This window comes from Camellia sinensis, chromosome 5, assembly GCF_055761805.1.
Source record: "Camellia sinensis isolate YWXY chromosome 5, ASM5576180v1, whole genome shotgun sequence".
Classification (NCBI taxonomy): Eukaryota; Viridiplantae; Streptophyta; class Magnoliopsida; order Ericales; family Theaceae; genus Camellia; species Camellia sinensis.
In genome coordinates, this window is record NC_138965.1 from 95,833,723 (window position 1) to 95,857,266 (window position 23,544).

The 23,544-nt window shown below is 37.5% G+C and overlaps 1 protein-coding gene across 1 annotated transcript in view; it reads right to left on the reverse strand.

Moving 5' to 3' along the window:
- Nucleotides 1–8,897: 8,897 nt before the first annotated feature.
- Nucleotides 8,898–23,544, reverse strand: part of LOC114307238 (phragmoplastin DRP1E) — a 43,432-nt gene continuing 28,785 nt past the window's right edge. Inside the window, exons 12-15 of the mRNA XM_082869335.1 lie at nt 11,233–11,458; nt 11,063–11,113; nt 10,084–10,473; nt 8,898–9,290 (exon numbers count right to left, since the gene is read on the reverse strand). Of these exons, the coding sequence (XP_082725461.1) occupies nt 9,162–9,290; nt 10,084–10,473; nt 11,063–11,113; nt 11,233–11,458 (796 nt within the window). The 3' untranslated portion in view covers nt 8,898–9,161. The remainder of the gene's footprint in view (nt 9,291–10,083; nt 10,474–11,062; nt 11,114–11,232; nt 11,459–23,544) is intronic.

A 23,544-nucleotide genomic window follows, 5' to 3' on the forward strand; every position in this document is an offset into this window, starting at 1 on the left:
CAGGGACTGGGACCTCGGACGACACTGGTGATACCTCGTCGGCCACTTTTTCCGCTTGTATCTCGGCATCAATCTCTGCGATTGTTGACTCAACACTTCTTTCTACCAAGAGAAGATTAGACGATAACTGCCCAGTGGTAGTCTCCTTGGGTACCCCCTCAACCTCATCACCCTCCTCATCCAAAGTTAAGTCCATAACCTGCTCAGCAGGAGGAGGAGACTTGGCTTCGGCAGCATCCTTGGGTTTTCTCACCAAGGCCTCACCATCATCTTTTTCTTCATCTTCATCCACAGCATCGGCCTCAGACTCTGATTCACCTTCAGGAGGAGGTGGAGGAAATGGTAAAGGAATAGCGTCGGCCTGACGTAATGGCGAGTCAGCAGGAAGATCAAGCTTCTTTATCAAGGACATCCAACCAAGGGAAAATCCCCTGTTGCATGCCTGCCTGACTTGAAGCTTGTAGTCTTCTGCGACGTCGGCCATGCCTTGAGCATAGGCCTTTTCATCGGCCTCTTTGACTTCGGCCTCTTTGGTGGCCAGAGCCTGCTAGAGTTCTTTCTCCGCTTGAGCCTTCCTAGCCTCAGCCTCTCTTTTCTCGGCTTCAACTACTTTTTTAACGGCTTCAGCAGCCTCGGCCTTCTCAAGAGCTAAAGTTTGGACTTTCGTTGCAGCCTCGGCCTGATCCTCCAGTTTTTTCATTTTTGCTTCAAGGGCCTTTATCTCTCTCTTCATTGAAGATGCTTCCCTCTTCATATCAACCAATCTTTGACGATTTTCAAAGGATTGCATTGAAAATGAATGGGCGTGTTGGATAGCCTGAATGAAAACAGAAGTGTCAGAAAATTTTCTCAGAAAGAAACAGAAGGAAAAAACACAAATACAAACAGAAATACTTACATGAACAGAATGTTGGAGCATGAGAGCATAATTCTCATACTCACTAAGCTTAGCATTTCGCTCCAAATCATTTGGAAGGAGAAGAGCTGTGCTAAGGGCGACACCAACGTTAATATCGTCGGCACTTTCACTGGCCATGATAGGCCTGTCCTCCAGGGTTAGTTCAGGAGCCCATGGAACATCGGGCTTCTTTGACGCCGAGGTCGTCGCAGACGATGACCTTGGCCTCTTTGTTTGTGTAGACCCCGAGGGTTGGCCCTCAGCAGACCTCTTGGTTGAAGTAGAGGCTGATTTTTTGCTTTCTGCTAGTTTAGAAATCGACAAAGCATCCTCAGCCTCGGCATCTGTAGCCTTGGCCTTAGGCTGAGCCTTTTTAACTCTCTTTGGTTTGGGTGGAAGCATTGATTGCATTGGTGCGGCTTCGGCATCAGTTGGAAGATCGGCGAGAAGGTCTTGAACGACAGGCCTTGGACGAACCATTTCGGCAGTCTTTACAAGCCTTCGTCGACGTTTACGTTCAGGAATTGGTATTAAGTAGGGGGCCGAGGTTGATGGGAGATCGGCTGGGTCAGATGTGGACTCTTGATCTGTTCGGGATGTAGAAGCAGTTAAGGTTGTGGCTGTGGGTGGAGAAAGACTCTTCTTTCTTTTTCTTGGGACGTCGGGTAAAGTGGATTTGTATGTAGGGATGAAGTTTAGTAACAGTGGGGCCTTTCGTTTATGGATTGGAAGGTTGAGGAGTGTTTTTAGATCTGTTCCTGGGAAGAAGGATTGACGAAAATTTTTCGGTGGCTGATGAAGATCTGCAGGACAAAGAAACAGACGTCAGAAACAAAAAAAGTATTAAGGACTTAAATAAAAACAACTAAGTGTTGACTCAGGGCTCTTACTCTTACCCTCTGTAATTGTTCGAGGAAGAAGGTAGAGGTGGACATCTTCATCTGGGCCAAATTCCCAATTTCCAGAAGCAATGAGAAAATCATCTCCAGCCCCCTTGTTGGAGTCTGGGAGGTCGGCTACGATTTTGTACTGAGTAGATCTCGGTTTAAGGTAATAAACGAAACCCCTATCCTTCAGGTCAAGAGGGCACATGGTATAGCAGTATTGAAGGTCGGCCAGGGTAATTCTAAGGTTCTCTTGCCTAGCTAAGGCTATAATACCATTGATCACCCTATAGGAGTTAATAGTAAGTTGCATGGGGTTCATCTTATAAAAATAAAGAACATGACGGAAAAGGGGATGAAGTGGAAGCCGGAGTCCACATTCGGTGAAAGCTACTATAGGGAAGGGCATCGTATGGTCTGTGGGCATGATGGTATCACTGTCCCCAGCCAGTTTAAGATGAACATCGGCTGGGATAGAGAATTCCTGCCTAAAGTATTCAAGTTTTGTTGGGGTATTTACCCTGTGCCTCCACATACCCATTATGTCAATTTAAAATATGTTTCAGAAGATGGGCGTTTTTAGGAAGGGTTACAAGAACCTCGGTAAAGATCAAAGAAATGGCTGATAAGGCTTATTTCAGTTTTCCCTAAATTGGAAGGTTCTACGCACAAATCCCAAACCTAAGAACTATGAAGATCAAGATTGAAGGCACAGATCTGGGGCAGATACAAAAAAGAGAAAACAAAGACAAAGTTTCAGATTCAAGAACAGAGGAATAGCACTCAGAAACAATAGAGATACAGGGAAGAAAAAAGAATCAAGAACAGTGGCAAAGAGAATGGTGAAAAAGTATAGAAGTTCAAGGTATAGCCATAAATTCAAGACACAAATAAATCCAAGGCTTCGAACAAGATCAGTAATGGCAACAGGCAGACAAAAGCACATAAAGAGAAATCAACATTAAAGAGAATGAATCTTACCAGAACGAATGGAGCCGGGGCAATGTTCGCCGAGCTCAGAAATTGGTTGCAACAGCAAAGAAGGCTTCGCAAGAATGAGGGGTTAAGAGCAGTTCCAGAAGAGAGATTGAAGCAATGGCAGACTCGAAAGAAGAAAGAACTTTCAGAGAGAGAAAAAGCAAGAAGGCAGAATGAGAAAGTGAAGGAAAGATAGAGGCAAAGGAAAAGTTTTGTCAAAAATGTGAAACGGCGGCAAAATTAGGGCAATTATTACGCCTAGAGCAACGCACGCGTCAGACGGCGCAGACGAACGAACAGACAGCTTTCAGGCGCGTCACTGACACGCTCCAATGAATACAAAACACGTGAAAAGAACAGTTTGATATGCATGACAGCTCATGCGCGTGGGAGAGTACGACCGAAGCCTTGTTCCCCGAAGAGAACACGTCGGCTGAAAGTAGATAATCTTGGCTAAACAGTTTTTCTGCCATTACTCAGAAAAGAAGTGACAAAATTTCGGAATAGGTTCCATCACCTCAGAATGCCGAAGTAATAGAACCTAGGGGGCAGTTGTGAGGATATATTTTCTGAATACCAACACGTGGCATGGTGACGCCGACGTGTCAGCCGAGGTGCCACGTGCCCTGGTAGTTAAGCCGAGGTAATCTCGGAGAAACCGAGGTCATCTCCGAAGATATCGGAATCCGAGATAAGGGGCAAGAGTCCTAAGGCAAAAAAGGGACTTAATCAAGATAAGGATAAAGCTCTTAGGGAGTTTATCTTTATCTCTTAAAGAGTCTAGAGTAAACAGTAAATTAGAGTTCATAGAAGTCATACTTCTAGTGGGACTTGGATTGAGTATATTATAAAAGAGAGGCACCCTCGTGGGTCTAAGGTATGCAATTTATGTTTTGAGTATTCAGTTTAGTACTTGATTATCTTTGAGAGATATACTGACTTGATCGTCAGAGTGCCCCCGGGTGGAAGAACCACCGCCGGAGCTTTTTCTTTCTGTTTCAGGTTGCCTAAGCCATCTATTCTGCCTGTGCTCTCCAGCTGATCACTAAACGGGCAGTGTGGTCAGATTTTTACCCACACAGGAATTATGATAGAGAAATTAAAGACAAAAGAGGAAGCACAAAGATAGAGAGAATATGGAGAGAATTTACATTGCCTTCTTCATTGGCTTGATGCCAATTTATAGAATACATATTGTATATACAGACAAAAACCAAAAGTTATGGCATATCTACCTTACGTCCAATTTCTACAACTTTTGACAAAACTTTACAACTTTTTGACAAAGTCTACATGCCTAGGCATAGGCTTATACAACATTTCCACAAAATTAAATACAAAGACAAAAAGTCATAAATGAGAGACTTTAATTATTTGTCATCTTTATATTACAATTATATACATGCACTGTCTTCAAGGCTAAAAATATAGCTATTTGGTTGAATGATAGCTAGTTCATTATACCAAAAATTTTAAGTTTTCCGTATATGCATGGAGATTTCCTTCTTGCCAATAATTTTATATATAAATACCTTCCAATGCAAATACAGGAAAAAACTATTTCATTAAGCATAAACAATGTCTTAATTCATATTCCCTTGTTAGAACAACATCAATACATTTGTGATAAAGAGTTTGCGCCCGTGCCGCGTGGTGATTTAACTCTTATCATCAAAACTATTGACGAATCACACTGGATTTATAAAATTTTAGAAGAAAATTTTAGTGAACATCTATTAAAACTATGGCAACGTAGCCCACGTTTTTGTAGTTTAAAATTGAAAGACCCTAATGTTATCATTAGAGTAAGACCAATGATCTATACTAGACAAGATGTAGATGAATTTGATATTCAACTCCAGGAACTTTTAGACAAAAAGTTAATTGAAGAAACTAGAAACCCTCATTCTAGTCCAGCTTTTATGGTAAAAAATCATGCTGAAATTAAAAGAGGAAAAGCCCGAATGGTAGTCAACTATAAACGGCTAAATCAAAATTTAGAATTTTATGGATATTTTATTCCACGAAAGATGTTTTGATTAACTTAACCAAAGGATCAAAAATCTTTAGCAAATTTGATTATAAAAGTGGATTTTGGCAAATTCAATTGATTGAAGAGTCAAAAAAATTGACAGCTTTCAGTACACCTAGAGGACATGACCACTGGAATGTTATGCCTTTTGGGTTAAATATTACACCACAGGTATTTCAACAGTGGATAGATACAATTTTTAAAGATCTTAAAGATTGTTGTGTAGTTTATATTGATGATATACTTATCTTCTCTAAAACCAAGGAGGAGCATAAGAAACATTTAAAATTACTTTGTGAAAAATTCCAAAAATATGGAATTATTTTGTCTCCAAAAAAGATTGAACTAGAAAAATAATCAATTGAATTTTTGGGAATAATTTTAGACTAGAAAGGTTTAAAATTACAAGAACATATTTTGTCCAAAGTACGAGATTTTCCTGATACTCTTGAAAATATAACACAATTACAGAGTTTATTAGGCATTTTAAATTATGGACGAAATTTTATCAAAAATCTTTCAAAAACAGAAATTCCTTGGTTAACCAAATTAAGAAAAAATGTTATTTTTGAATGGACAGCAGAACATGTTGCTTTAATTAAACAAATTAAAGAAAATGTTAAAACTTTATTAGATGTTTATCTTCCTAAAACAGGTGATAAATTAATTTTAGAAACAGATGCCTTAGAAGCATGCTGGGGATGTGTTCTTAAAGCAATACCAAGTAATTTATGGTATGATAAAGAGATACCTTTATCAGAAAATGGGATTAGACCAAGAAAAAAATCTAATACCCATAAAATTACAAAAAGAAGAATTAATTTGCGAATATAATTCTGGAACATTTAAACCAAATGAACAGAAATATATTATTTTCAAAAAAGAATTACTTGCAATAAAATTAGCAATAAAGAGTTTTCATATTTATATAGCCCCAGAAAATTTTATTGTGCGCACTGATAATAAGGCAGTAAGAGATTTCTTGATCAATAAAACCTATTGAACAAGGAAGAAGATTAGCCTGGTATAATAAATTTCTGAATATACTTTTGAAGTAGAACATCTTAAATGTACTAACAATTTTCTTGCAGATTTTCTTAGCAAAAATTGTTTCAGAAAATTAAATTGCTAAACAAGTAAATTTAATTTTTGCAGAAGACCTCTAGACCAAGAGGAAATAATGGATAAGGGTAAACACCCCGCTCAAGGAGATTGGGTGACAATTGCTAAAAAAACAATCCCTAGAGAAGAAAAAGTTTATGTTGTGTTTGCAGGAAGACAACCTGGAATTTACACAGAATGGAATGATTGCAAAACACAAGTTTGTGGATACTCAGGAACAAGTTTTAAAGCATACGATAGCATGACCAAAGCTAAAAAAGCTTTTTACTGTGCACCAGCCAGGCCAATTTATCAAAAGAATCAAATGAGAACTAACCCAGTTCCAACTAATATTCAAACAGCTAAACCAGATGAATCTGAGATAAAAGATTTTTTCAACCCTGGTATATCTAGAGAAATTTATACAGAACTCAATAGAGTTTGGAAAACTCACATTGTAGACAACAAAGTGAAATTTCGAAAACACATGGGAGTTCTGGCTAACAAATTAGCTGAACAAACAGCTAAATTAAAATATGTGCAAAATCTTTGTTTCAATATTCTTAAACAAATGAATTGGAATGAAGATTTTAATTTTGAAAAAATAAACAATTTTCTTCAACTATCAGACCTCATATCAGATGAGTTTTCTGATCTAGTTTTTGAACAAATAAAAAGAATTTGTCTTTTTGAAAAAGCAAGAACTTTGCTTCTAAAAGAAATTTTTATGTTAATAAAAAATCGAGTTGAAAATCATCATGATAAGATTAGAACGATCTTATGATAAATTAAATTTGAAAGATAGAATTCCCAAAATAACTATCATGGCAAACCATGATATGTGGTTTTTTGAGGATATAGATTGGGGAATAACTAATCAAGTTATTTTTCAAATTTTAGATCCAATCCAATGGATAGATTATCCAATGATCATCAAAGCAATGCTGATGGAGCAAAATTTTACTTTCTAGATCTCCAGCATTGTTGGTTGGCGAGAACGAGAACATTTTTTTCAACCATACCAGATTTGGTATCTTAAAGAAACTGAAGATTTTGAATTTGAAGATGATTATTTAGATAAAGATCACCGGAGAGAACGATTGGAAAATATCCAAAAATTTTCTTTGACAGAATGTTGGATAGACAGTCTAATATCTGTTTCACAAGCAGCGTCCAACATCCATGGCTCAGCAAAATTGCCGTTCATGGTTACAGATGGTAGAATATTATTTGTAACCCATTTTCTCATAACATATCAAAGGTCTCCTACACAAATTAATGAGGCTCTTGACATGTTAATAAATCTCAAAAAGAGAAATAATTTGGATCTTCCATTGGAACTAGCCATGACCGTGGATGATGTAGAACATTTCCGGAATGAGCAATACAGCTAAGATCCGGATTCCCCTCCATCAGAGACTGATGAAGATTATAACAATCTCATCAACAGGATGGAAGCATAGTGGACCCCACTATCAAATGCAGCTGTCTCCTGATCGACTCCAACCTTATCCAGGACACGTGGAGCAACCTGCATCATTTGGCGAAAAGTGATCAGCCCAATCTTTTCAGCCGACGCTACACGACAAATCCGCTCAGCCAAAGCTTATCTATAGCAGTCTATCTCTTTGAAAATCGAGGAGGATAGACAGTGTATGTATATAATTGTAGTATAAAGATGACAAATAATTAAAGTCGCTCATTTATGACTTTTTGTCTTTGTATTTAATTTTGTGGAAATGTTGTATAAGCCTATGCCTAAGCTTGTAGACTTTGTCAAAAAGTTGTAAAGTTTTGTAAAAAGTTGTAGAAATTGGACGTAAGGTAGATATGCCATAACTTTTGATTTTTGTCTGTATATACAATATGTATTCTATAAATTGGCATTCAAGCCAATGAAGAAGGCAATGTAAATTCTCTCCATATCCTCTCCATCTTTGTGCTTCCTCTTTTGTCTCTAATTTCTCTATCATAATTCTATAACTCCACCATAATTCCATAAGAAAAATAGTAAAAAGCTCATTTCTTTTTTTGTTTAGTAATTGGTATCAGAGCTTGGTGAAGAACTTTTGAAAATAAGATCAAGCTATGTAAGTATTTCTATCTATGTATAAATTTTTGATATATATATAAGTGTGTATGGAGTGTTTTATGTAATAAAAAAAAAAAAAAAAAAAAAAATTATTTAAAAACTCTGTCTAAGTTTTTTGTGTATCACTTGTATTTTATATCTTCATAATTATTTGATGAAACATATTAACCAAATATATTTTTAAAATACAACTTAAAATTACTTTCAAAATTCCTTTCTTTTTTTATTTTATTATTATTAATCAATCAATTAATCAATTTTTCTCTCTCTCATGTCTCTCTCTCCTCTCACATTCTATACATCAATCAATAAAAATTACAAATCATCCTAAAACTATTATCAAAACTCATAACCAAACAAATTTTTTATTTTCAAATCATAATTCAAAAGCTCGATTCAAAACATAACTCCACACTAAAATCATTATTCTAAACCCAAACCAAACGGACCCATCATCAGACATCTCTCAACTTCAGCAAAAATTTATAGAAAAACTGAGAAGGGAGCAAGGCATATCTACTCGGAAGAAGAAAGTGAAATGGCAAAAGCTCTACTACAGAGTTTTACTTCTTATCATCATCAACACCTCAAGAGAGGTAGAAAAGAAAACAAGAAACATACAAAGACATTAAATTTTTAAATTGAACCTTTTTTTTTTTTTTTTTTGGAAAATGCAATTCAATCACAATCACTATTGCAATTTTAAAATTCAATTAGATCCCTCAAATGTTCCAATCACCAATCTCTGAAAGGTTTGAGTACTATAAAGTGATGCATTAAATAAATAAATAAATAAAAAACTTTAATTTTAATTTCAAGTCTTTCGGTGTCCTAAACATTAAAAATTCTCAAAACAAAAAATAAGCTTTTGTCATAATCAAAACGAGAGAGAGAGAGAGAGAGAGAGAGAGATATTTAATTACTTTACATACTATAAGGGAAGTAATAAAATTTACACATTTACAGAACATTCAAATGGACTCACCTACCAGATAACGGGAAAGAAAAGAAAAGAGCAAAATCCCAACCTCCAACACGAGGAATAAACTAAAAAAAATATGACGTGAGAAGAATCTCAATCATCCAATAATTCAACAATCAGCAAAAGTACGGAATTGTTTATATCGTGAACTGTGTCATCATACCATACAAAGCATCTCCATATGTCCGTTAGTCTCACCGCGCCCATGATGCAGAATCAATCTCATCCCTCGCTGACTTGTACAGTTCAAGCCTTTTTGCACATTGTTGCCTCCTCTCCATCAATGCTGGATCTTCATCTAACAATTGTGCAAGCTGCTTAGCCTGAAAACATGGCAGAAAAAAGGCCACAATTTCATGTGTTACGACAATTCAACAACTTCCAACAGCAATTTCATGAAAAAGGGTATACTTTAATCAAGTGCAAACAAGTTAATCTTTCAACCTTTGCATTTCATGATTACTATAATGCTACACAACTTACAATAGGAACGTAATTTTTTACCGTATAAGTTTTTTTTTTTTTCAAATTTCTTCACAAATATTTTACTTTTTAACTATATTTAAAAATTAATATTTTTTTTACTAAAATATGAAAAAAAATTCACCAAAGACAAAAAAACAAGAAAAACAAATAACCGAAAATAGTGTTTTAAGTAACCAAACAATACAATTTTGGCAAAAAAGGAAGACCTTTATTTTTTCACAATATCACATGGGAAGGGGCCCGCCACATATGAGAAGGTGGTAGAATTTTTTTGATAGAAAAATTGGGTCTACAGCAAAATTGTAATTTTGGTCTTCAGGGGTGGAACCAATATTTTATACTAGGGGTGCTGCCTCATAGAGACGGCGGCAGAAGAGAGCCTATGATTGACCCTATTGGTGATGGTAATGACAGGTTTCTTCAAATTTCATTAATTAGAGAGAGATTCATCTAGTTTAGGAATAACTGGTGTGACATTAAATTTGAATAAAATAAAATTATGTAATCCACTGTCTTCTAGTTACTGTATAAATAACAAGCTGTGCGCCTCAAAGGATTGAAGAAACTCTATTGAAGACTCTTACCCCACACACACACACACACACACACAAAGACAGAGTGGGTGAGTACCTCTTTCTTGCCAATTTGAATGTAGAAGCGATTGAGCAAGGACTGTTTGGCCTCCTTAACCTGACAATAAACCACTGCCTTGGGAATTATGTTCTTGATTGTCTCAGACACCATTCCCACGTAAGAAGACACATTTGAACCTATCCTCCTAAAGTGGCCCTCTGCGTAGCGATCCACAGTTGGGGCGGCGGCAGCAGCAGCAGGAGTAGCTGGGTTAACCCCTTTCTCTACCTCCTGGGGCAGTTTCCTGAAGAAATCTACCGTCAGGTATGAAGATTCCATGTCCACCAATCTTATAACTGTCTTCTTACTTTCCTCCCGAAACCTTTCCAAGGCTTCACCCGCTGCAGCAGCTATTTCAGCTTGCAGTGTAGGAAACCGCCTCAACTCCTGTCCCGTTAAAAACATAAATTTGGTTTAGTCTTTTGAAAAACTATTTGAGGTTTTTTTTTTTTTCAGATGCACTGAAAAAGTGAAAATATTTATAAAGAAATTCATTTTAAAAATTCACTGAAAAAAAAAAGTACGGAAATGTAATGTCTAGTTTTTGAAAAATATTTTTGAGGTTTTTTTTTTTTTTTGGGGGGGGCGGGGGGGTTTCTATAGTGAACTTTTTCATATATTAGTATTAAAAAAAAAAATCTTTTTGGATGCACCTACAAAGTTATAAGGAAATTAGAAAAAATGTTCAACAAAAAATACCGAAATGTGCTGGTTATTTTATTTTATTGTCTTTAGTGAACTTTTTCATATTTATTCACAAATATTTACTTTTTAACTGCATCTAAATTAGGTGCATCTAATAACTAAAAAAATTGACTAAAATATGAAAAAAGTTCGCTTAAGACAAATATGGAAAACAAATAACTCAAGCAGGTTTTGAGTTTGAAAACCAAACAAGGAGAAAATATTCAAGGCACTTTCCAAATAACAAGGGCACACTAGAAAACTATGCAATCAGCTTCAAAGGGTGGTTCACCTGAGTTTCTCCAATTGACTTTCTAACAAGTTCCTTCAAAACAAAGTGAACCTACATTTAAAGAGTTCTTGGTTAGGCACATATTCGGAGGCAATTTTTGGATAAGCACATAAATATATTTTAAATGAAACCAGTGCAAACCAAAAATAGTAGTTAACACTACTACTTACTGCGTCAACTGAAGCTTCAGCTGGGCCCCTAAAATAATTTAATGACCCCTCAATAAGTCGTCGATAACCTTGCTCGGGTGCAATCAAGTGTGGTTGGTAACCATCTGCCTCTGAAACAATTTTCTTCACATTCTGCAGAGAAAGATGCCGATCAAATGGAAGCTTTCTTAAAGCAGCGGGAAGCTGGTTGTCAAATACACCATAAATCCGATCACCTCCAGGTCGACTGCAAAAAAAATAAAAAAATAAAATCCACATTTATAAATCACAGACATGAACCCAAGATTCCCAAAAAAAAAAAAAAAAATGCATAGAAGGCCCAAGCACTCAATGAACAAAGCAGATAAATAGTCAGAAGTCGAAATCATGTCTTCGAAATCCTGCATCCTTAGTTGCCTGTTCATAAATCATACTAAAGAAGCAACTCAGCCTAAAAACCAATGACTCAAGGGCAATGAGATGGGCTTAAGTTAGCTTGGATTGATTAAAACTAACAACTCCATTTTGAGGGACAAGTCAAAACCACCTGCATTCCGATGGTAGTAGTATATCAAATATATAATATTCTAGGTTGTAGTAAGTGGGAATTTGGGTCATTAAAAAAAAAAAAAACCGCAGTGACTCCACCCTCAAACAAAAAGGTATGCACCATTCCCACAGGAGCTTTGAAGAGGCCAGTTGTTAAGATACACATATTTTAGCTGAGGAATTGCTTATGCAATATATTAATGCTTGAGGGTAGTTTAGTCATTTGCTTCTTTTAATTAAGGTTTATCATTGTTTATTAGATTCTTCTGTATTAGGTATTTTATTCATCCACCTCAACCTAAAGCTCTCCAACACATGTATCCAATATTTTCCTTTGCAGACATTTTAAAGCATTTTATCAGCTGTATGTAATCCATATCTATAACATGTCAATACAGAACCAAAAGCTATTTCATTTTTCTGAGTTCTATCTCTATCAATTAGTGCAACTATGCATGCACGTGTGGTGGTTGTTTATTTTTACCCTTTTTCCCCTCTTTTTTGGAGAGGGGCTGTGAGTAATGTTGTCCTTCCCATACATTAAGGCCATATTTGTTTGGGGAGATTACAGAGGGGATTAAACTAGAGAATATATGGGGCCAACAGTTCAGAATATCTCCCAAGGGACTCCTAATAATGCATTTGTTTGGACGGATTGCTAGTCTGGATCAAACTGCTAGTATCAGGCCAATTATGTTGTTTATTAATAATGCAAATGGATGGATGTGTGAGAATATTCGGTTTTATGTATATATGATAGTATATATATTTTGTACATGTTAGGAATTAAATAGATATTCTTATTTCCTTTTTCAATCCTAGGTTAGATTGTTATATAAACCGATATACTCTTATATTACAAATGCAATTGAATATACAGATTCTTCAGAAAACTTACATGGTATCAGTGCCGTCACCATTATTCTCTGATTCAAAACCCTAGATCTATCACCATTGTTCTTTGATTCGCGCTCTCTCTCTTGGATTCGCTGGTTGTCTTCGACTTGGGTGGGTGACCCATGTATTCCTGATTTGGGGTCACGATCGCTAGTCGAATCGTGTGTGCTAGTCTTCGTTTTCTCTTAGTGCGTCGACTTAGTGCTTCGAGTCGTCTTCTCTCTAGTCTGAAGTTGTGAAGGCTCTCTGGTTTTTTGGTCCGAAGTTGTAGCTCTCTCGTCTTGGTCTGATCGTGCTTGCAAGGGTTCTTCTTTGTTCTCTCGCTTTGATTCGAGGCATCAAGGGTTCACTCTCGCTCATCTTTGCTTCGCGAAGAACCTCTCTCACGAAGGTTTGCTCTCTCTCTCTCTTGGTGGTGTCGTTTTCATAAAGCCTCTCTCTAGCTCAGCTTCGCTTCGCGAAATCCATCTCTCTCACTGACCTCCTTTGTTGGTTCTATATGCTGGTTCTCTCTCTCTCTCGCTTTGAGTTGGGTTTGGATCGTGACTCAGCTGACCCTTAGATTTGAAGGAGTGTCATTTGTATACTTGGTATCTGTCGGCTAATTGTTGACCCACATATATTTGACCCATCTAGTCTTTTTTTTTGGGTTTATTATATTTTGACCCATTAGTTTGTAGTTTATTACACTTTGTTTCGTTAATTCTTTCTTTTTTTTTTTTTTTGGTCCATTAAAATGTCAGATGATAAGATTGATAGGCCCGAGAATAGGTCACTGGCTTATGATGAGTGTGCCTTTTGCCATTAGCGAGGCTATTGGAAGTATCATTGTCCCAAGAAAGGCCATCTGCCCATCACATCTTCTCAGCAATCTCAAACCCAGTTCCGCGCTCCCCTTCCGAGTACTTTTCGTCGTTCCATCGGTTCCACTGCATTTGCTCCGACTCTTGATCCTGACTTGGCTTTCTTGAGTGCTCAGATTAGTCAACTTTGTTAAGCATACGTGTATTTTATTCTTAAGGGTAGTTTAGTCATTGTTCGCAATAAGGGTTAGCATAGTTGACTTATATATATTTCTCGAGTAAATCCTTTTTTTGTTTAATGAAATAATATGATACTTTGTTCCTAAGTAAGTTTTCATGGTATCAGAGCAAGGTGTTGATAGCTAACCTAGAAAAATCTCATTGGTATTGGAGTATGAACTGAACATAGGTTTGTGGTTTCTTCTCTTCGTTTGCCGCTATACACTCTTGCATCGAAGTCAAGTGGGCTCATCTGTGCCTCACGAAGTCGTGACTTTCTCCCTCATCTCACAGTCGCGTTTGTGCCTCGTGAAGTCGCGACTCTCCCTCTCATCTCACAGTCGCGACTTGGGTACTCGTCTGTGCCTCACGAAGTCGCTACTTTCTCTCTTGTCTTACAGTCGCGTTTGTGCCTCGTGAAGTCACGACTCTCCCTGTCAGTCACGTTTGGCTCTTCCAATTGTGATTGATATTGGCTCGTTTTGGTTCGAAGCTGTGGCTTTTGCAACCTCGTCCCCTCACGACTTGGGTACTCTACTTCAGCTTCCTTTTCTTTTTTTTGTGTTGCCGTCTCTTGTGACTTCTCAGTGGGTAATTAATATGGTTGAGAATTTTCTTTGGTTTTATAACTTGGTTTGGTAATTGCAAACTGTTGGGGTTGTTGCTGAACTTTAGATTTGCTCTGTAAAGTTCTTTATTATTTATATTGTTGATATCATGTCTAGTGGAACGTCATATTCACTTCAAGCCATTAGTGTGAAGTTAGTGGAGGATAATTGTGTTCATTGGGCCTATGTCATGAAGAATTTTCTTCTGGGTAAAAATGTTTGGGATGTCACTAGTGATTCTCTTATGCCCATTGATGCCAATGTTGAAAAGTTTCAAGATTTGCTCTCTACATGGCAGGTTACTAATGCCAAGATTATTACTTGGATTAATAATTTTGTAGATCAGTCTATTGAGGTTCATTTTGCCAAGTTCACTACTGCGAAGCAAATTTGAGATCATCTCTCTCGGTTGTATGTTCAATCAAATTTTGTTAAACGTTATCAGTTAGAACACGAGATTCGTGCTACTCAACAAGGTGATGAGAGCATCCAGGAATTGTACTCTGTCATGACTGGTTTGTGGGATCAATTAGCTTTTACTGAGCTTAAGTCATTGAGCATTCATGCGGCATATTGTACTTATCGAGTGGAGCAATGGCTGGTTTAGTTCTTGATGGCCCTTAGGGTTGATTTTGAGGGGCTTCGCGGTACTATTCTGCATCGTAGTCCTCTTATTTCTGTTAATTCTGTGGTTAATGAGTTATTGGTTGAAGAACTTCGTTTCAAAGCAGCTCCTAGCAAAGGATTGCTTCCTTTGCCAACTCAAAACAGTTCTGGTCGTTCCCACTGGTCATTCTTCTCCTATTTCCAGCAAATCCTACTCTCGTGCTCCTATGGATGAATGAAGCTTTTGTCATAAAAAAAGGTCACTGGAAGGCTCAGTGTCCTCAGCTTTTGGGCCGTCCACCGTATGGGCAATCGCCGACTTGGAGAAAGAATTATGATAGGCATTCTAGCCAATCATCCTCTTGGAAAAAGGGTGGAGACAAATATACAGCTGCCACGGCTTCTTCAGTGGATGATTCCTCTCCATCTTTGACTGTTATTGCTGAACAATTGCAAAAACTCCTCTCTACTCAAACGCCAAATGCCTAAGTTATCTCATCTCCTCTTGGTTTGTCTTCCTCCTCTTCATCTCCTCCAGGTATATCTTGTTCCACATGGGTTTTTGATTCTGGTGCTATGCATCATATGGCACATGATTCCTCCCTCTTATTGTCTATCTTTTCTCCTCCTACTAGTACTATTATGGTTGCCAATGGCACTCCTATGTCTCTAGCCGGGGTTGGGTCCATTTTGATTGATACTCTCTCTTTCATATGTTTATTGTATTCCTCAGTTAACTTTGAATCTTATTTCCGTCTGTCAACTTTGTGCCATTGGTTATTGTGTTTACTTCTTTTCCTCTGGTTGTGTTGTGCAGGATTCTCATTCCAAGCAACTGATTGGGACGGGCCATAGGTTAGGAGGATTATATGTTCTGGAGAAACTACATGTTCCTCCTATTATTGCATCTTCAGTTGATTTGTCTTCTTTTCGTTTGAGTCCTAAGTTGTCTGTTTTTTATTTATGGCATTCTCGCCTTGGTCATGTGTCTAGCTCTCGTTTACAGTATTTAGTTTCTACTAGTGTCTTAGGTTCTTTGAATAGTCATAATATTTCAGATTGTAGTGGATGCAAACTTGCTAAGTTTATTGATTTACCATTTAATAAAAGTTTCACTACTTCTTCTAAACCTTTTGATCTTATACATTCTAATGTGTGGGGCCCTACACCCATTCCTACTAAAGGGATTCCCGATATTATGTCTCTTTTATTGATGATTATACTCGACATTGTTGGATTTATCTAATGAAGCACCAATCTGAATTTTACTCTATCTATGCTGCCTTTCGTGCCATAATTCAAACCCAATACTCTTCTGTTATTAAATGTTTTTGGTGTGATTTAGGTGGGGAATATTGTGATAATGATTTTCTTCACTTATTACAATCGGATGTTACTCTTCAACAGTCTTCCTATGCTGAAACTCCTGAGCAAAATGGTGTGGCTGAACGCAAGCATCGTCACATCATGGAAACCGCTCATTCTTTGTTGATCTCTGCCTCTGTTCCTAGTTCATTTTGGGGAGAGGCTCTTCTTACTGTTGTCTATATTATTAACCGCATACCCTCACAAGTGACTAGTGGTGTTACCCCATTTGAACGTTTACATCGTACATCTCCTGACTATTTCTCTCTTCGTGTGTTTGGATGTACTTGTTTTGTCTTTCCTCGTGCAGCCCGTACTAAGTTGTCTGCTCGTTCTGCCATGTGTGTTTTTCTTGGGTATGGTGAAGGGCGGAAGGGTTATTGCTGTTATGATCCCACAACTCACCGTCTCTATGTTTCTCGCCATGTTGTTTTTCTAGAACATATCCCCTTCTTTTCTATTTCCCATGCCTCTGCTCCTTTCACTAAATCTGATCCTAATTATCTAGATCCTTTTCCTAATGTTATTTCTTCTAATTCTTATGTTAAATATTTGTCTCCTTATGATATTCCCTCTTCTTCCTCCCCATCCCCTTCTCTTGTTCCCCCTTCAATTATTCATACTTATGCTCATACGAAACGTTGTTTGCCTGCAAGTACACCTCCCCTTCCTCCTCCGGCTATGTCTCCATTACCTGCTACTACTAAGGCTTTGGTTTCTCGGTATCCTCAACGGGTACGTACATGTCCTACTCGTTATGAGTATTCTAACTCTTGTTACTCTTCTGAATTTTGTACTTTCTTATCCTCTATTCACTCTCTTTCTAAGCCTACCTCCTATAAGGAGGCTGTTTCTGACCCTCTTTGGCAACAGGCTATGAATGAGGAACTTTCTGCTTTACATAAGACTGGTACTTGGGATCTTGTTGCTTTACCTTCTGGTAAACATACTGTTGGTTGTCGGTGGGTGTATAAAATTAAAACCAAAGCCGATGATTCTGTGGAATGTTATAAAGCCCGATTGGTGGCTAAAGGATTTTCTCAAGAATATGGCCTTAATTATGAAGAAACCTTTGCTCCGGTTGCCAAGATGACCACTGTTCGTACCTTGATTGCCGTTGTTGCTGTGCGTTACTGGCATCTCTCAAATGGATGTCAAGAGCGCCTTTCTCAATGGTGACTTAGCTGAGGAAGTCTTTATGGTCCCTCCTCCTGGGCTTCTTCATGCTCCTGGTGAAGTTTGCCGCCTTCACAAAGCTATATATGGCCTCAAACAAGCTCCTCGAGCTTGGTTTGAGAAATTTTTTACTGTGGTTTGTGAGTTGGGTTTTCGTACTAGTGATCATGATTCGGCCCTCTTTCTTCGCTCCACTTCTGCAAGGCTAATTATTCTTTTATTATATGTTGACGACATGGTGATCACTGGCAATGATGTGTATGGTATCTCTGCTCTCAAGGCTCACTTGCATCATCATTTTGAGATGACAGATCTTGGTTCGCTTCATTATTTTTTGAGCATCGAGGTGGCTTCTTTGCCTCGAGGTTAGCTTCTATCTCAGTCCAAGTATGCAGTTGATGTTATTCAGCGGGCCAAGTCGACCGACTCCCGCACTGCTGACACACTGATGGTGTCCTTTTGCCTGATCTTACCTTATATTGGGTTCTAGTGGGTAGCATTGTCTATATTACCGTTACTCGGCCCGACATTGCCTATGCTGTCCATATTGTCAGTCTATTTGTTTCTACCTCAGCTACTATTCATTGGGCTGCTGTTCTTTGTATTACGCTATCTCTGTGGGTCATTGCATCAGAGTTTATTGTTTTCTGCTACTTCTTCTTTGGATCTTCGTGCCTTTTTTGATGCTAATTGGGCTGGTGATGCTCTGAACCGTAAGTCTACTACGGGTTTTTGTGTTTTTCTCAGAAGTTTTCTTATTTCTTGGAAGAGCAAAAAGCAAATTGTTGTTGCTCGTTCTTCTGCTGAGGCTGAGTATCGTGCTATGGCGATTATCACTACTAAAATTGTTTGGTTGTGTTGGTTGCTTTCAGACTTTGGTGACTCATCCCCTAGTCCTACTCCTACATATTGCAAAAATACTAGTGCTATTCAGATTGCTCATAATTATGTTTTTCATGAGCGGACTAAACATATTGAGATTGATTGCCACTTTGTGCGCCATCACTTACAGCTTCACACGTTGTCATTGCCATTTGTCTCCTCTACTATGCAAATCGATGATTTCTTCACTAAGTGCCATTTGTCTCCTCTACTATGTAAATCGATGATTTCTTCACTAAGTCACATACTACATTGCACTTATATTTTCTGCTTGACAAACTCTCGATGCTTCTTGCTGTCACATCATGAGTTTGCCGGCCACGCGCCCGGGGGAGGAGGGGGTGTTAAGCATATGTGTATTTTATTCTTAAGGGTAGTTTAGTCATTGTCAGCAATTAGGGTTTGCATAGTTGACTTACATATATGTCTCTTGTAAATCATTTTTTTTGTTTAATGAAATAATATGATATTTTAGTTCCTAACGAAGTTTTCAAACTTTAGTATACTATCTACCTCCCAGCCCTTTCCCTCTATTTCAGTTGTTTCCTCTCTTCATTCAGATTTGCTTGGGTCTTCTTCAGGCATCTTTTCGCCTGTCTGGATTTTTGACTCTGGTGCTTCTCATTATATGACTCATCATCTCTCCTTACTTCAAAATTGTATTCCCCCTCTTTTTTTTATTACTGTTAATGCTGCTAATGGATTTGGTATGTTTGTTATATCTGTTAGGTCTGTTCTACTGTCTGTTATGTCTGTTGTCTCTATTCCATCTGTTCTTTATTTTCCTCAGTTATTTGTCAATTTATTATCTATCAGTCAACTTGATGCCTCCGGTTTTAATGTTATCTTTTCTTTTCTATCTGTTCTGTACAGGATCGGATGTCTAAGCAGTAGATTGGGACCAGCCGTAGAGTTGGAGACGTCTATGTAGTAGAGAGCTTGTATCTGCCTATGACAACTTCTCCGACTGCCTTTTCCTCTTTTCAGTTAAATTCTCTGTCTAGTCCTTTCTACTTGTGGCATTCCAAATTAGGACATTTGTCTGCTGACCGCTTACGATCTTTAGCTCAGTCAGATATATTGGGTAAAGTTTCTCCTAATGAACTTACTAAGTGTCGGGGTTGTAAACTTGCCAAAATGACAGCCTTACCTTTTCGTAATCTGATACACTGTTTTCTTTAGTTTATACTGATGTTTGGAGCCTTTCTCCTGGTTTCACCAAAAAGGGGTCTGCATATTGTGTGTCATTTGTTGATGACTACACCCATTACACTTGGGTTTATCTTATTGACTCATAAGTCCAATTTCTATTAGATATACCGTATCTTTCAGTCTCTGATCACTACTCAATTTTTGTCTACAATTAAACTGTTATGGTCTGACTTGGGTGGAGAATATTTTAAAACTGAATTTTGGGAGTATTTGGCCAATTGAGGTACTATTCACCAAACTTCCTATACTGATACACCTGCCCAAAATGATTGAGCCAAGTGTAAACACCGTCATCTCCTTGAGACAACTAGATCTCTTCTTCTCTCTACCTCAGTTTCGGTTCCGTTTTTGGGGAAAGGCAGTTCTTACCGATACTTTTCTTCTCAACCACACGCCTACTTCCCTGTTTTCTAGTCGGTCTCCTTATAAGGCTCTGTTCTCTCAAATTCCCAATTACTCCCTCCTTCGTGTCTTTGGGTCTGCTTATTTTGTCCTTCTTTCCTGTAAAGATCGAACCAAACTTAGTGCCCGGTTTGTCCTATATGTCTTTTTGGGTTATAGTCTTACTCAGAAAGACTATTGGTGTTACGAGCCTATTTCTCGTCGTCTTTATGTCTCCCGTCATGTTTCTTTTTTAGAACGTCTGCCTTACTTTCAACTTCCTCTTATCATTGCTCTGATTTCCAAAGAGGATTTGGTTCACATTGATCCATTTCCCTTTGAGATCAATTCTGATGAATACATCTCTACTATTCCCCATGCATTTATTCCCTCTTCTCCTCCTACCACCCCTCCTGATGAGCCCCCTCTTCACTAACTCCCATGAGTCTATTCCATCTTCTCCTTCTATCACCCGTCCTGATGAGTCCCTCTCCACTAATCCCCATGAATCTGTTCCCTCTTCTCCTCCTCCCCAGCCTACTCCTTCTCATCAATTGTCTGCTATTCACTATTTTTCAGAACATCAATCTTACAAGGAAGTCTGTCAAGATCTTCATTGGATTCGAGCTATGGAGGATGATTTGTCTGCTTTACAAAAATTAATACTTGGGAGTTGGTTCCTTTACTTGCAAGTAAGAATCTGGTTGGTTGCAAATGGGTCTACAAAGTCAAGATTCATTCTAATAGCTCTCTTGAGCGCTACAAAGCTTGTCTGGTTACCAAAGGTTTCTCACAGGAGTATGGCATTGATTATGAGGAGACCTTTGCTCCCTATTGCCAAGATGACTATTGGTCGTACTTTGATCTCTATCGCTGCTGTTCGTCACTGGCCTCTTTATCAAATGGATATTAAGAATGCTTTTCTTAATGGCCATCTCACTGAAGAGGCTTACATACATCCTTGTCCTGGCCTTCACCATTCCTCTGGACAAGTCTGTCATCTTCAGCGTGCTCTGTATGGTCTGAAGCAATCTCTTCGTGCTTGGTATGATTGCTTTCAGACTGTTGTTACTAAGCTTGAGTTTCATCCTTGCCCCCAAGACTCTGCTTTATTTCTTCTCTACACCTCTGCGGAATTTGTTACCTTATTATTCATCATTGACTCTGACTCTTCTGCTATCTCTGAGGTCAAGCAGCATCTTTTTCACACCACTGAAATGAAGGATCTAGGCCCATTGTGGTATTTTCTTGGTATTGAGGTGGCTTCTTCTCCCAATAGCTATTTTCTATCTCAGGCCAAGTTTGCCAATGAGGCTATTCATCGTGCATGTCTTACTGACACTTAAGACTTCTAATAACCTCATTAAGCTTAATGTGAAGCTCAACACTACTGATGGTGTTCCTCTGACTAATCCTACATTATATCGAGAGCTTGTGGGTTACTTGGTCTATCTGACGGTTACTCGTCTTGAACTTGCCTGTGTTGTTAATGTGGTTAGCCAGTTTGTTTCTGCTCCTCGCTCCACACATTGGGCTATATTAGTTTGAATTCTTCACTATCTCCAAGGTACTATCTTTTAGGGTTTATTATTATCCTTTACTTCTTCTTTGGACTTGGTGGCCTATGTTAATTCTAATTGGATAGGAGATGTGACTAATTGCAAGTCAACGTCTGGTTTCTATATGTTTCTTGATTTCTGTATGTTTCTTGGCAATTTCTTAACGGAAAAGCAAGAAACAAACTGTTATTGCTCGCTCTACTGCCAAAACTGAGTATCGTGCTATGGCTTACGCTACTACTGAGATTGTTTGGCTTTGTTGTCTCTTGTCTGATTTGGGTGTCCTATAGTCTTCTCCGACCACTCTCGACTGTGACAACTGCAATGCTATTCAAATTGCCCATAACACTGTCTTCATTGAGCAGACGAAACACATTGAGATTGATTATCACTTTGTGTATCAGCATCTACAATCTAGCTCTATCTCGCTTCCTTCTGTCTCTACAACTTGCTGACTTCTTTACTAAAACTCACACCACTACTCGATTTCAATTTTTCTTGGTAAACTCTCGGAGTTTTCTGCTAAAACATCTTGAGTTTGAGCAAGGGTTTGAGAATATTCTGTTTTATGTATATATAATAGTATATATATATATATATATATATTTTGTATATATTAGGGATTGAGTAAATATTCTTATTTCTTTTTTCAATCCTAGGTTAGATTGTTATATAAACCGATGTACTCTTGTATTACAAATGCAATTGAATATACAAATTCTCCAGAAAACTTACAGGATGCCACACAGACTTTGACTAGACAGTCATGGTTTGCATAGCATTTAGGCCTTGTTTGGGAAGCGACCCATTTAGCTAAAAAGCCAAAAAGTCACTAAAAAAATCAAAAAGCCAACAACCCATACAAAAAAATCAAAAATTCTATTTTCTCTCTACTTTTTGCACATCTTTTCGTAAAAAGTCAAAAAATCATCCCAAACATACTAGTTTTTTTTAGCTCATATTTTAGCCAAATAACCAAAAAGTTACTAAATTAGCCTGTTCCCAAACGACGCCTTAACCATAAAATTCAATTTTCCCCATTTTGGTAAGTACAAAATTCAATATTGATGAGACCATTTCGATAAAAGGCTACCTTCTCTTCAGTGATTTTCAAATCCTTTATAACAAAAATTGCCCCAATACCACCAATGATGATGGTTCCCAAATATCTTGTTCAAAGATTTTTGTTATCTTTTAGATTTGTTCTTGGATGTTTGGAAATTGAAGTTGTTGATCAATAATTTTGTAGGAGATTTCTTTTTGTAGGAGACAAATTTGCTTCGTTTATAAATAAGATGTTATTTAAGAATATTAATTGTATGTTCTTGTGGAGGGAATACAAATTTAAATATAATATCTTTTATAAGTTTTGTAATTATTACTTCATATGTAACTACAAATGGTAAAATCATTGTTAGGCATGGTGCTCCTAATATTACTAATTGTGTCATATCATTTAAGGCAAATTACATGAACCTCCCGTGACTATTGCCTAAATTACACTCAGACCCACTAGTATGGAGAAATGATATGGGCCTCCCTTCAAAACTTAATCGCATTACATTTAAAAAAACCATTTCGTTAATCAACGGTTAGTGAAGTGGATGGAATTTGTTGATATCATCATATTTTATATAAAAACACCAACTTCATTCATCCTATTTTCTAATATTTTTTAAACAATTAAAAGTAATAATCAAAAGAACACATAGAACACCAAATCTTTGTGAGAATATTGGTATATATTATTGTGTGAATATTTTGTTTTAGGTTTATTCTTGTTTCCTCTTTAGGATTAGGCCTAGAATTGTTATATATATATATATATATATATGTATATATCATATATACACATTGTATTGAATCACGATTAAATATACAAGTTTATTCAGTATTCTTACATGGTATTAGCGCTACATGATCGTTAATCTCGTGTTGGCTAAGGTTTTGCATAAACTGATTGTTCATCTAGGTTGATCAAATCTAGTTTGAAGTTGAAGTTCCCCTTTGTTCAAAGTTCATCTAGTTCGTAGTTCTTCCTTGTTCAACATCTCTCGAAGTCGCAATTGTACTCAC